Consider the following 14,390-nt stretch of genomic DNA (forward strand, 5'->3'; position numbering starts at 1 on the left):
GGGCCAAACTGGATGAATTTTCACTGGAGTAATAAAAGCTACACTTCTCCCTGTCGTCCAACATCTGCATCCTTGCTCAAAAACTTGGAGCTACGAGTATTTCTCAGTCAGTTATAATGATTTTGTCGTGATGAAATGTATGAACTAATTTTAAACTTCTGAGAATATCAGACCAGGACAAATATGTAATGTGGAAAAAGTCACAGTGAATAAAACTTTTTTTCTTTAGGTGAAAGCAGATGAAAATAAGGATAATAATACAAAGTAAAAATTTGGTTTCCTCTGCCAGATATTACTTTTACGAATGGAAAAATATCTTAGTTCTTGGAACTGCTTACAATCAGACAAGTTTTTTCCACCCCATACTTGTTTAAATGTTAAGTAAAGATGAAAACTTTTATGTGATTTTGTATGCAAAGGTATGCAGGAGGTTGAGCCCTTGCAGAATCGGTCAGTCATAATTTTCACACTGTCAAAATGGGGGCACTAATGTCACTGTTCTTCTCCCTGTGCAGGAGTACTGTTAAACTTCATCTGTATTCCATAGCCTTGAGGAAGGGAACAAATGTGATCCATAATCTGTTTCTGTTCTTAGCCTAGAAAAAAGAACAGTGAAAAGTTCTTCCAGATATGGTAAAATAATGTTTTCCATAGCACTTCACAAATATGAAGACTTTGTTTGAACTGCTCTGATTGGGATCTTGAACCAAAATGCCTTTTTTTTTTTTTTTTTTTTCATTTTACACTTCTTCACTATGTTGTACATAAATGTACATAAATTATAAATAATGATTTATGGTAAATGTTTGTCTTACTTTTAACAGTCAAGGATACAATCTGACCTTTAAAGCATCTGTACTTATTAACTCGGCTATATGCATTAGCACTCTACTTATCCCTATTAGGTGGTTACTGCTTCATTTCTGGACTTCCTTCTAGCAAAGGCAACTGAATTTTCTCAGCGAGAACGTACTTGCAATATGCCTTGTAGGTCAGCAAGTCATATGAGTTCATCTTCTAAAAGCCACCCAGCTTCTGGCTGCTATTACCTGTTCTTTTAGCTCTAAACATGTGGTAAATAGGATTTTTGTCCCATGCTGTGCTGGGGAAGCTGGACTAATTGTAATGTGCTTTAACTCCTTAAACTGGCCGTGACTGCGTTAATGGCCAGTGCGCACATCTGACTGTGTCACTTGTGTTATTAGCATGGGACCAATGACTTATTTTCTCTGAGTATTCTACAGGTCTGTCAAAATGTTATAGTTTACACCTGGTAAAAACAGGGAACAACTGGATGCAGCCTTGCAGCTGGATGGATACATGCTCAGGAAGAACTGAACTGTCCGATTCATAGTTACTTTGCAGTGCTAAAGAGAATTGGTGATAAATGTGTATTCATTTTTTACGTGTTCAGATAACTTTCCATACATGGAAGAGTAACACTTAGGTATGTGATATTTTTATGTGATCTCTGTTCCATACTCTAGTTATATTTTGAGCCTGTAATCTGCACAACAGCCTCTTCTCCAGATATTTTTCATACAAGGCTAATTGGAAATCGTCCAGCTTTGTAACATGTGCATGTTTTAACAGGGTTATTTAAAATGCAAGTTCTCATACAATACATTAATTAAATTCAGTGTGTATTCAAACTATCTCTCTATTTAGTTCTTTGTATTTTTAAAAATTGCATTAAAATACTATTGGAGTTTTAAGTTTAAGGGGAGAAAAATGTGATTAGATAGAGGTGGGTGAACACTTTGTAAACTGTATCGCTAATGCTTACAGCTCTGGGCAGGTAACCAATTGTTTCAGCATGACAGGTTTTGTCAGGTTTTGAAGCCCAAGGCTTAACATTTGTCAGTGACCTAATATTAAAGGAATGTGGCTCTGGTATATCATTGCAGATTGGAGTGTATAAAGAAGACAGATTGAAATAATGCCACACTTGTCTCTTAAAGCTGGCTGGATCTGGAATTTTGTAGCACATTCAGCTTTGAAGTTTAAACTAAATTACATGGAAATGTAATCTATACACCATAACTTGAATGTCTGGGCAACTGGTAACTTTTCTTTTTTTTAGATTGGTGAAAAAGGCTTGTAACAGAAAATATTTTGGTTGTTTGGGGTTTTCACTGTGATTGTTGCAAAAAATTGTTGTAAAATTGGGTCAAATAGGTCAACTGTTGGTCAAGATGATTCTGATTCTGTTTTTCTGAGGCTGGAAGATCTTAGGAAAGTTTTCTGTGTTATTTTGTGCACGTATTAATTATGTAATTCATTCAAACATGTTCATAACCTCTTTTTTTTTGTGGATGTATCCTCTTGATCTCACAAACACTCCCTGGGAATTTCCAACCATCTCCCCATATCAGAATGCAATTGTCTAGGGATTTGATTTGCTTTCTGACAAACGGTTTCTAAGCTTACCTATTTGGAGCACGGTATGATAGATTAGTTCTTCTTTTCAGGTACTATTGAAAGGTTTCTTCCACCCTGGCCCTTTGGAGGGCTCATGTTGAAGGTAACCCTTTTTGTCTGAAGGCACCTACGTATCTCAAGAAACCCGTGGGGCCCAGAGCCACTGGGGGTGGGTAGTTACTGCGCGTCCTTTGCTGGCATCTGCTTCTGTAATCACCAGTAACCTTCACCGAGTAGCCAGTGGAAATGAGGAAGAACCACCAAGTAAATCTGTTCATCTGAAGAAGTGGAAGAAGCATCAAGACTGATGCTTGACAACTGGAAGCACCGAGTTAAGAGTCACTAGGGAAGAGTAAAACTGTGTGACCCAGCAGAATGTTTAGTGGGATGAAAGGAGGATAAAATAAATAATGAAGGGTTACATAGTTTAACAGATCTATACAGTAAAGAAATGTAAAAACAGAAAACTCTTAATCATTCCTGGTAGTTTTCAAAATCTATTCTTTTTATGGGAATGTATGCATGTAAACAGGAGTAAAAGAGGAAGAATATGTAGAAATCATTCAGTAAGTGGTCTCAGGGTTGTGGAAAGAACGGGATAATAGTGCTGTGCATGACTCTGGTCTCTGCTACCAAACTGTTTCTCTCAGACTTGTATATTAACTTTTTAATGGGAAAACCAGTTGAAAGCTACCTGTATCCTTGCTAATCCTGATGCCAACTCTTTTGGAATCTCTCTTTGGTGATACAGTTTAGAAAAAGTAGATACATGGACTTGAAGACGAAAGGTAGGGGAGAAGAGGTCAGGGAGCTGCAGAAGCAGCAATGGTACCGCTAAGAAAATTTCTCCAAACTGCTGGTGCGTGCAGTGCTTGCACTTCTGCAACATCAGACCAATAAATCCATACAAGAACTCTTTGCTCGGGGAGACCTGCTCTGTATCACCTACCATTATTTACATTTCAAGACTATACTGCTAATGCTTTTGACTGAAGCAGATAAGCGAACTTCTCTGAAAAGCATCTGAATTATCTCTGGTAAAAACACAGTAACAGGACACATGGGATGATCTCTCCATGATCATGCAGTCATCTCAAGACAGAACATGACAATAAAATCAGCTTAAAGCCTTGCAGAATCATTAGCTTGGCTAAAATTAAAGACTCTGGGGTACATGTAAATTGTTCCTCATTCCCCACCAGCCTCATTTGGAGGTTTTAGCTCTTAAAGCTTAGTTAGTTCAACTTGCTGGATTCAAATTTTTTGCTTATTGAGACCAATTTATATTCTAAGCAAGGTGAAGAACGTAGTACTCCAGAGTCAGGAAGCTGGTAAAGTGTTAATATCTTTGGACTCATTGTACATCTTCCTTCCAGTTAGATTTAAGGCTGCTTTTGAACCATTCTGGCATTGCAGATTTATGTGACTATTGTGGGATTCTGGGTTCTGCTCTATCTCAAGAGTTCTGTGCCACACACTGTTTAAACAGTGTTGCAGATATACTTCAATACTTCCACTTATTAATTAATACTTTTAAAAGGAGATCTATAAAAATGAAAAAGCTGTGAAGTGAGGATAGAACATTATAGCTGCCTCTTACCCATTTTATATTTTCCTTCTAGTTACTTGGCATGAAGATTAGATACAGAAAGAAATAAAAAGCTCTTGTTTTTTCAGAAAGCAAGGGGATGTTTGCCAAATACCAATCTTAATAACAAGACTTTGTTATGAAACAGCTCTCTGCTTGATTCCAGGAACAGGATAATTGTTATCTAGTACATTCTACGTGGCTTGTAGAGCTGATTATATGTATACATGTGTATAGAATATTTTGAAATATTCTCATTTCAGCAACATTAACTGTTCACCAGAACTCCTATATGGAGCTTTTTAAACTAAGTATTTTTCCACCTATCTAAATATTTTCCAGCTTGAAGATTGTTAGCTTCTGCTGTATTTAATGCATTAAAAGATTCTTTTGTTTCCACTGTTTCTATAAAATGTGCACTAATGTCTTTTGTACAATACATATGATTATACTGTTTTATAGGTTGATAAAAGACTTAGTCCCCCTAGGAAGATTCAAAATAGATATCTTTAAAAAAATCATTTAAGTCAGATTTTTGAAGCTTATTTCTGAACTTTTTTATCAACTTTGAGCAACTACAAGGTAGAAGCTGTTACCGCCACTTCATTCAGAATTCGGGATGTTGAGAATATCTGGATTTGTACTGTAGATTGGAAGTTCCTGAATGCTGGTAATTTGTATGGAAACTTTACGAATTCTGATGCTGTTCTCATTTAAGCCATTTATTCCATGCTAAAATATGAATTCTTTACCCACTGGTTTCCCATAATAAAGAGGCTGGAGGCACATGGGAGCAGCAGACTAGATGCTCCTTTTCACATCACGGCACTGACAGCCCAGTGCCAGGATTGGGATTTTAATGCAGTTGAGGAAAGGAGAGAGCATGTGTAGCAGCCTCATGCATCCTTCTCAGTCTGAGTCCAAATGTGGGATTCTGTTGTGTTTATGTGGACGAAAAGCTTTCCCTGGGATAAAACAAATCAACTGGTTCTTTTTTTCCCTCTGAAGTAATTTGTCACAGCAATCAATAATTTGAGCTATGCTTGCTCATTTTATTCATTTTTACTTTTAGTCTCACATTATCCCTGAGTGTGATACCAAAGAGATTTATTCTGGTTGTATGAATTAATTTACTCTTCCTGTGATAACTGTTGTGCATTGTCAACTATGCAAACAACATGCTGCACTTTCTATTAGTCTTGCACAGAGTTGAAGGCAAAGGGCTGACGCAGAGAGACCGGAATACAAGTAAAAAATGTTATTTATAATTCAGTGGCTGGCCAAATTAAAAATAACATGCCTAGAAAAATATTAAGTGCAGTTGAAAAAATACATCGTCTCATTTGTTAGGCAGTCCAAGGGATTTTGCAGGCTTTTAATTGTACTATTTGAGCATTAGCATTTGTTTAAACTTCAGATTGCTTTGAGGCAAGCATTTTTTCAGTAGGAAAAAGAGATATGGAAGGTTCCTGCTTTGGTCTGAGCACCAGGCTGGGTACCAGCCTGGCCATGTTTTGACCTTTAGTCTCTGCCAGTTACAAACTCCAGGTTCCATGTGAGCTTGAAGATGAATTTCCTATGCCCTGTATCCCTCACCTTTCCTCCAACAACAGAAGAACCAGCACTTAACCGGCAATCTGCTGGGCCTTTGAACTGCAGTCTTCAGAAGACTTAAAACTGATAACATGAGGGAAATGGTAAAGAACGTAGGTCCATCCTTTTGTACTAAATTGACCGGAAACCCTAGCATCAGCTTTGTTGATTCTTGGAAAGGACTAATTGTTGTGTGTTTTGAGATGACTTTTAAACTGGGCATTTACCTACACGTTTTTAGGAAAAAAACACATGGTAGAATATCCAAAACAATGACATTTTGTTGGGATGCTTTGACTGTGTATGGTTGTTCTCATGCGCTTTTAATTAATTCAGTAGTAGGTTGTGATAAGGTTCAAACGTGAAACAAGGCAACACTAGACAACAAAGAGCAAAAGTCTAAACTAAATGTGGCCAGTAACCTGATTTTGAGCGCTCTTAGAGGGATTGGATTTGAGCGATTTGGGTATTCCTACTTCTGAAAAGTTTTCAGTCTTCCTTATCATATGGGGAAAGTGCAGAATGAGTAACATCAACTTTGGAAAACTCATTGCAAGTTGCCTTTGTTGTCTTTGTCTCTAGTTCCTTCCCAAATAACTTTTCAGTCCTCTCTGATATTTCAGTGTTGTCTTCTTAGAAGTAATAGTTGATGTGCATGCTTTTAAGTAGACAGTGGTGCTCAAAGAGTAAAACAAAACAAACAAAAACCAAACCCCAACCAAAAAAACCTGAACAAATAAAACCCCAAACAAATACAGTGCAAAAGGGAAATACAGAGGGCACCTGTGCAATTTGGCATTAATTTAGCTGTACTAACAATGCTAAGAGACATCTGCCCAGGATATCTGCTCAATAAAGAAATCTCTTGAAGCCTTGACTATCAATGCAAAACAGAAATGACATGGTACCGCTAACAGATCAGTACAGGTAGAAATCTTGATCATATTTCAGAAAGCCTGGACTCTCTACTTGGAATTATTTTTTTAATGAAATCATAAATAGATTAATTTACAGGACTAGAAAAGCTTACATGCATCATTTCTCTCACTTTTTCAGTATATTCTGTGATGTTAATGAGAGAACTTTCTGCAAGATTCTTGTGTTATATTTCCCTTTTTTAGCATGTTTAATTCATTCAGTCAAGTGGGTAAACTTTTGCTAACTTCTTGCTGAACAGTTTTGATTATGTTAAATCTGGTTTACAGTCTACTTAATCTTGCAGTGGTTTTTTGGCGCCTTAGCTGCAGTACTGAAAACCTTTAAATGTTCAGTAAATGTTCTCTTTTGATCTTGCTCCTTACTGAGCAAACAAAACAAATATGGTTTTTTATCTGTATCAGCGTAAGCTAAAGAGCCTGCCTGTGTAGTTACTTGCTAAATCCTTTTAAATCTCCTGTGTTGAATGTAAACTTGGTTTATAACATTTAAAAATTGTGACATTCTCTATGGCTAAATTCAGACACTGGAACAGCAGCTCAACACTGTAATGTATGTTTGAAGTGAAATAGTTTGCTAAATTGAGAAAAAAAAATTGCTGAAGTAACAGTATTTTCATTTTCTGCAAGAGATGAAAAATGTAGAAAGATAAAAACGAGCATTTGTCCCTATAGTTGGCCTAGAAATTCTGAAAAAAATTGTGTGGGCTTGTAGTTTGTCTTCAAAAAAAGCTCTCTGGTCAAAGGAGGTTTTCTGAGAGCAAAAACGAACCCCTCAGTGACTTACATTCCCAATTTCTTACATCTGCACAGGAAGGAAGACTGAAGTGTGTACCAGTTGAAGTGTGACATATGACAGTCTGAAGTCTCCCTATGCCAGAGTCAAACTTACATTTGTTTAATGTCAATCATTAATGCCTATAAGAATGTGGATTTCAGCCTATGTAGAGAAATACCTTGATACAAAGAGATGCTCTGGTACATCTCTTTCATTCTCTTTGGTATCATGGGATGGAGGGTTTTTTTGTGTGTATGTTGTGATTTCTTGGGTCACATTAATTTCCTGTCTGTCAGAGAAATACAAGATGTGGCAATGACCTTGCGTTGCTCCACTCAACTGGGAAGTGTAATAAAAACAGCTTTGAAATAAAATATTTCTAAGGAAGGAACTTTTTGCCAGTAAAAATGCTGAAACTACTCTAGTAATCATTTAAATCCCAGAACATATCTATTAATTTCACTGTAATTACTGAAGAAGAAAGACTAATGGTTTTAGACTTGTGAAGGATCTTGAAATAATATTAGTCTGCTCCAAATTAGCTGTTGGCTTCTTTTCAAGTAATGATTCATGGTGGTATTTTGCTAAGCCTTTTTTATTGTCTTGAATAGTTCAAAACTTTTGTTTAACTTGCCAAACAGTATTATATGTGGTGCTGCCCTTAGTGCTTTAGAAGTTAAAGGAATATATATATAGCTTTAATTAAACCTTTTGAAGAAGAATATACTTTAAATTATGTATAAACTTTGCCATTTAAAGCTAGGACAATCCAGTTTAAGTATGTTTGCTGGCGATTTTCTTATTGACAGTTTGAGAACTGTGTTGAAATGTAGCTACGCTCATTGGAGAAAAATTTAGGGAAAGAAGAATGCAAGAAAAATGGAGTGAAGTAGCAGTTTCAGATCATCCCATCCTGATAATCTAGACATGAAACTATTTTGGATTGTTCCTTGACATTTTATGTGGGAGAGAACAATAAAAGTCTTTGCATTTTTCTTGCTTTTGATAAAACCTTAAAAAAGCAACTTTTGAGAAAACTGAATTCTCTGTCATCTTTAAAGCATCATTCTTTTTGGGGTTGTCCTGTTCTGCCTGTATTAGGTGTAAATAAGTAAAGCACAGACAAATGCAATAAACACACTACCTGTTTAAAACACATCTTGAGGGAGTTCATGATTAGAATCAAAGAAAACTCTACACATCATAGCAAAAAATTAAATTGAGAGGCTGGTAAAAAGCTTTTTGGCAACTTAATCTGTTGCATTTGTTGTTTGAGTGATTGTTAAAATGATAAAGCACGTAGGTGTTATACCTGATATAGCGGCAAAAGTTAGCTAGATATTTAAGAGCAATTCAAATTGTTCTCATGGGTCAATGACATTCTGAAAACACGAGGATTTTCTTCCTCTGATGGGATTTAGTTTGTATTGTATGCTCTAATGGAAGGTGTACAATATGATGCATATCTCATTCTATCCTGCAGGGATTTAGCTTATCCTTGAGTGTGATAATGACAAAAAGCCGTGTTTTATCGCTCCTTTTAACCAGATCTACTAACAAAGGGAATAGCTTCCCTCTGGCAAAGTCAAGCGTTGAGGTTAAACACCTCATAATCCTTGGACAGGGGAGTCTTTATATTGATTTTTTTTCCCAGTAAGCACAGCTATTTCTTGTAACAACATTTTTGACTCAAGTGGATCTTTAAGTGAAAGGCAAGAGTGAAAATTAGTTTTTCTGCTATTGGCTTTTTAATGATTGTTTTTTTGGTATCACCATGTTTAGACATCTGTGGTATATGAGGTGCTTCAGAAATAAGATAGTTTGTGTCCTAAAGAGTACACTATGTAACAAATATGCTATATATCTATATAGATGTGATGTTATTTGTATCAAGAGAAATAATACATCCTTTTTATGAATATCTGCATGAAGAAAGAAGAATTAAGATTGTGTGGAACAGTTGGTGTTTGTCCATGCTGCCAGAACCTGGTGGTGTTACAGATCTACTGCAATGTCCACAATTTTCATGGACTCTGGATCCCATTCTGCCAAAGCCTTTGTCAAGATTGCTTCTGCTGCTGTTTTCTGCAGTATTATTAGTGATCATTTACAGCCCTGTAACTACTACTTTATGATAAATAGCTGTAAGCTATAAGGGTGTCGACCAGACTCCTTTCAGTGGTGCCCAACAATAGGATGAAGGGCAATGGGCACAGACTGAAGCACAGGAGGTTCCATCTGAATATGAGGAGAAACTTATTTCCTTTGAGGGTGCCAGGACACTGGAACAGGCTGCCCAGAGAGGTTGTGGAGTCTCTTTCTCTGGAGACATTCAAGACCCTCCTGGATGCCTTTCTGTGTAACCTCATCTGGGTGTTCCTGCTCTGGCGGGGCGATTGGACTGGATGATCTCCAGAGGTCCCTTCCAACCCCAACCAGTCTGTGATTCTGTGATTTATTTTCAAAATTTCGTGCAGTTCAATGCTGAAATGAAGGAGACCAGCCACCTGACCAGTTAGTTTTTTCTGAATGATTGTTTAGAAAATTGCACTTGTCCTAATCTGTCAAGTTTATGTCAGGGACATCCTGGCAGCACCTCTGGGCTGCCCTGTGCCAGGGCTGGTAGCCCCAGAGGCAAAAGGGAAAAAGCCCTTGTAGATTCGAGCTCCTGTCTCTGCACGCTGAAATAGAAATTATTTGCATGCAAGTGTCATGAAATAGCTCAGAATTCAAATGTTCAGCCAGGGAAATATCCAGGCAAATAACAGGAATTCAGGATGTTTTAGCAAGGCATTGTTTGGATCAGTTAATACAAAAGTATTTTTTGGGATATAGTGACACTTTTAAACTTTTTTGAAGTTACTGTCAAAATAGGCAGGAATGTAGATGTTTTCTATTACCTCACTGTTCAAAATATTGGTAGAAATGCTGTGGTTCAATGCTGGACAAATGAATATTAGAGCTGTAGTGGTCCAGTCCAAACCAGTGGCCTGATCTGTCCTCCTGATGTTCTTGTTTCTTACAGTAAACTTTTGGATATAATAGCAATGCTTTTTAAAAATACCATTTTTCCTTTTCACCATGTTGCACAGAAGGCTGCTGGTCAACCAAATACATTTCATGTTGGGAAATGTCTGGGGTTTTTAACCAATCTATTTACCTTTTCTTTATGCAATTCCTAATTGTATGATGCTCAGTTTAAACTCGCCATTAGGAAAGGACAGGATGAAGCAAAGCATCTGTTGAACAGGGGCTGAGACTTGCAGGAACTGGTGATAGAACAGAGACTGTATTTTTCTTTCCCCTTCTCCCCCCTTGGCATAGGGTGTATTAGATTTGAATCGGAGACTGTAATTTCTGCAATAACTTGGTTGTGCTAGTCCCGTCGCAAACAACTGTGATTGTCGCTTTCCGCTACCAAACTTGTGTGAACAAAGTACAGAGGTAATTCAATACACAGATCAGCCTAGCTTTTGTCCCAGCACAATTATGGAAATCACCATTTATTTCTCATGAAAACTGATGAGGTTTGGTTTTGGTGCTTTGTTGTGTTTTTTTTTTCTGTCTAGACTTTTTTTGGAGGTTAGTGGTGTTATTTAAACTGGCTAAATGGAAGTATAATACTTCAAAAATTAGACACAGCAGCGTTAATTAAGTGGGAAAGATCTGGTTTTGCCATGCATTTCTGTGTTTTAGAGCATAACTAAAGAATTTTTTGGGCATAGTTTTCAGGGATAACTTTTCCTATTGACTGACATAATAGAGTCATCACAACAGCTGCAAGGGATTGGTTACACTGCTGGAATTCACCCGGGTGCGCACAGGTTTTTTTAATGCATGCTTTTCTAAACAAAACAGTTTGATAGCAGGTGTGACCTTTAACCCGCCCTAACTTTGAAGAACTTAATCATCATCATTTGTTCAGGACTGAATATATTTTGCAGGTGGAGGAAACAGAGGGAAATGTAGTTTGGTTTTGATGGGAAAGAGGGCGGATGAGGAAGGGTCGTGTATTTTTACCTCTTTTGTGTAAACAAAATTAGCCTCAGTTAATTTTTGAAAGTTCTATCTAAACAAATTTTACATTCTGTTAAGAAGATCTGTTTTGACATATGATTATGGAGACATAAATGAAAGTGTCAAGTTTGAGGAGATATAAAATGTGTACACCTACTAAGATTTTGCTTGCAAAAGGGGCTGGGAGAGCTGTGGAAAGGAGGAGCGTAGAAGAAGATATATTGAGAACGTGCCTGCATTGTCCTTAGAACAACATAAAATATACAGTGGTCCTTCCCAACCACTGTTTGTGTCACCAGATTTTTGAGGAGCTCAGCTGGTTCTGTGGCAGTTCTCACTGAGCAAACTCTTGTATTTGGGAGATTGTGTAGTCATGTGGACGTGGCTCTCTGGATGAACCAGATCACCCTTTACAGAGTCGCAGAGATCATGATAATGATTGTTTGAGGATACAGAAGGCAATTTTGTCTGCCAGTGTAGACCTGAATGGTCATACAGACCTTTACATCAGGCGTGTCAAACTCATTTTCACCGGGGGCCACATCAGCCTTGCGGTTGCCTTCAAAGGGTCAAACGTAATTTTAGGATTGTATAGATGTAACAATCCCTGATGTGGCCCCCAGTGAAAATGAGTTTGACACCCCTGCTCTGTATAATCTCTGTCAATGTAAATTACAACAGCTTGTGCTAGTTATTGTCCTTGGATGGCTGTTGGTTGTGCCAAGTGGTTGTGTGGTATTGTTGCTCATGGTGAGGTCTGCTATGGCTCAGATGAAAACAGGACTCACTTTCTTAAGTGGCTTAATGTATGTGCAAGTGCAAATCTTTACAAATAAAACCTAGAAATACATGTTCAAATCACCATATTACCATTAAATATATACAGATATATTTCTGCTCTGTAACCAAGAGTGAATGAGTGCTGCAATTATGAAAATCTGTTAACCTGACTGTAACTTTGTCTCCTTTTTCATACATTCAGTTTGTGCTCTGCCTTGGTGCTGAATCAGTTCATGAAAGGGCTGTCTGTTTAAGCATTTCTTTTGATACAGAATCCTGTTGCAACTGACTTCAGATTCAAGTTTAGTGTCTTCGGTACTTACTTTCTCATCGTCCAGTCTAGCCTCAGCTGAGAAAAGTTGGTTTTGTGGTTGAGGCTGTAGGCAGGGTGGCAAGAAGTCCACTGAGCATGCCACAACTTCTTTGCAGCCTCAGGCAACTTACTGTTGCAAAATCATTTCAGAAATCAGTTTATTTGGGTTTCTGTACTTTTAAGCTGCTGACGAGTCTGTTATTCTTGTGGTCATACCAGAAGTTTTTGGCATTAGTTGTGAAATGGAGTATGTTCAGTACCACTGAAAGTCATATTTTTGCATCTTGGGCTACAGTCTGAAGGCTGGTGACTTTTCCTAGATTTAATCTTAATTTTTTGTGGCTGGATTGAACAGAAAATCCTTGTCTGTACATTTCCTTAATCCTTGAGCTACTGTAACTGCAGATTGGTTCTTATGCTTTTCTCCTGTTTTTCTCCAGCTCCTCCTGGCTGCCAGGAGCAATTTTTACCACTATGTACGACCTACAGGCATGTCCCAGTCAGCAGCTTTGCTATTAATACATTCTTGGGTTTAGCATTTCCAGACAGCAGTGAATTACAGCTGATAGAAATTTGCTTTTATACAACTCTTATTTCTTGTAACAGTTAAAATAGATTTTGTATATATATATATATTCTTAAGGAAATCAATATATTAGATTTATGTTTCTTGATGGAATGTTCAATCGTAGTTATATTTGTTTGCTGTAGTGTTTGAGACACACCATGAATGAAGATGAGTCAAAGAGGGCTTAGCATCAGTGTTTAGCTTTGCTAGTTTAATTTGTTCTTCCATCCTCCCTGCTGAGAAAATGGGTGATAGAAATGGCAGATAAGAACAATTTGCATTTGGGTTTGCTATCTCCTCATCAAAGGAATATTGTTTATATTAGATTTTTAATAAATAACAAAAACTTGCATGGAAAAGTTATTTTATAGAGTATGTTTTGTCATTCTATTTCCTGTATTATGTTGAGGCAGAACTTATGGCCAAATTTTTTTTTTGATATGGAATTATGAAGGATAATTCAGAGGGTTTGTGAATTGCAATGTCAGAACATAGTGTTTTGAGTGTCTTTTCCCATCACATGCAAACTTTGTCATGATTTTCAATGCTACTGAATTTTTATCATGTTAGTTTATTTGGTCTCTTGTTGAAAACTGAAAAAGCCTCTGGAATAGAAATCCCCAAAATCAGCTGCATAAAATTCCACTTTTGAAAACACAGCTGTCTTTGTAGCTGTAATCATTCTCTGAATTACTTGTTTGCGGAGACTCAATTGAATATGATTGTATGCTTTTTAAAATATTCATATTCTAAAATAACTGATTTTTATTATTTCTTTGCTTATCCATGTATGGGAAGAATTAAACAAATTGGCATGTGCATGTATACTTAATGAATTTTCAATTACTTTGTTTTTCTCTTCCTTCTAGGCCAGCCAGACCTTTCAAATTACCAAAAAGGTAAGGTCTAATACTGGCATATGTGAGGTTTGCAGAATCATAAAGGCAGTAGATGAGGTGGTGGCAAAGCTGTTGTACCCCACACAATGCAAGAGTAAGGAGTGTTCAAGGAAAACAGTAGGCTATCAAATTAAAGCAGATTTTAAAAGAAAATATTTCTTTATGCAGTGGGTAGTGAATTTCTTGATCTGCCATAGGAAATTGTGGAGGCAGATAGCACCAGCAAGTTCAAACAACGTTTAGAAGAATTGATCTACAATGGGTCCCTAAATAAACCCTGAAGGAAGGAGCCAGGGACAAGCTCTCTACCATCCCTAATTACACATCTGTGAATCCCAGGGGGGCAGGAGGGGGAGAGACCACAGAAGGTGGTCAAACTCACATGCCATGTTTGTGGAGAGATGAGCCATCACTCCATAAAATCTGGGCCAGAATTTTTAAATCTATGCAGATTTCAATGTTTTCAAATATTTTTATGGCTTTTTTTTTTATTATGGT

The 14,390-nt window shown here is 37.2% G+C and overlaps 1 protein-coding gene across 9 annotated transcripts in view; it reads left to right on the forward strand.

Moving 5' to 3' along the window:
* The window catches only part of DISP1 (dispatched RND transporter family member 1), a gene marked incomplete at its 3' end in the record, with an annotated part of 90,164 nt that overhangs the window by 60,038 nt on the left and 15,736 nt on the right, over nt 1-14,390 (forward strand). For all 9 annotated transcript variants that reach the window (XM_080341351.1, XM_080341347.1, XM_080341352.1 and 6 more), the window contains one exon: nt 13,863-13,892. In XM_080341351.1, coding sequence (XP_080197477.1) covers nt 13,863-13,892 — 30 coding nt within the window. The remainder of the gene's footprint in view (nt 1-13,862; nt 13,893-14,390) is intronic.

The sequence above is a fragment of the Nesoenas mayeri genome (genome assembly GCF_963082525.1).
Source record: "Nesoenas mayeri genome assembly, chromosome: 3".
NCBI classification, from domain to species: domain Eukaryota; kingdom Metazoa; phylum Chordata; class Aves; order Columbiformes; family Columbidae; genus Nesoenas; species Nesoenas mayeri.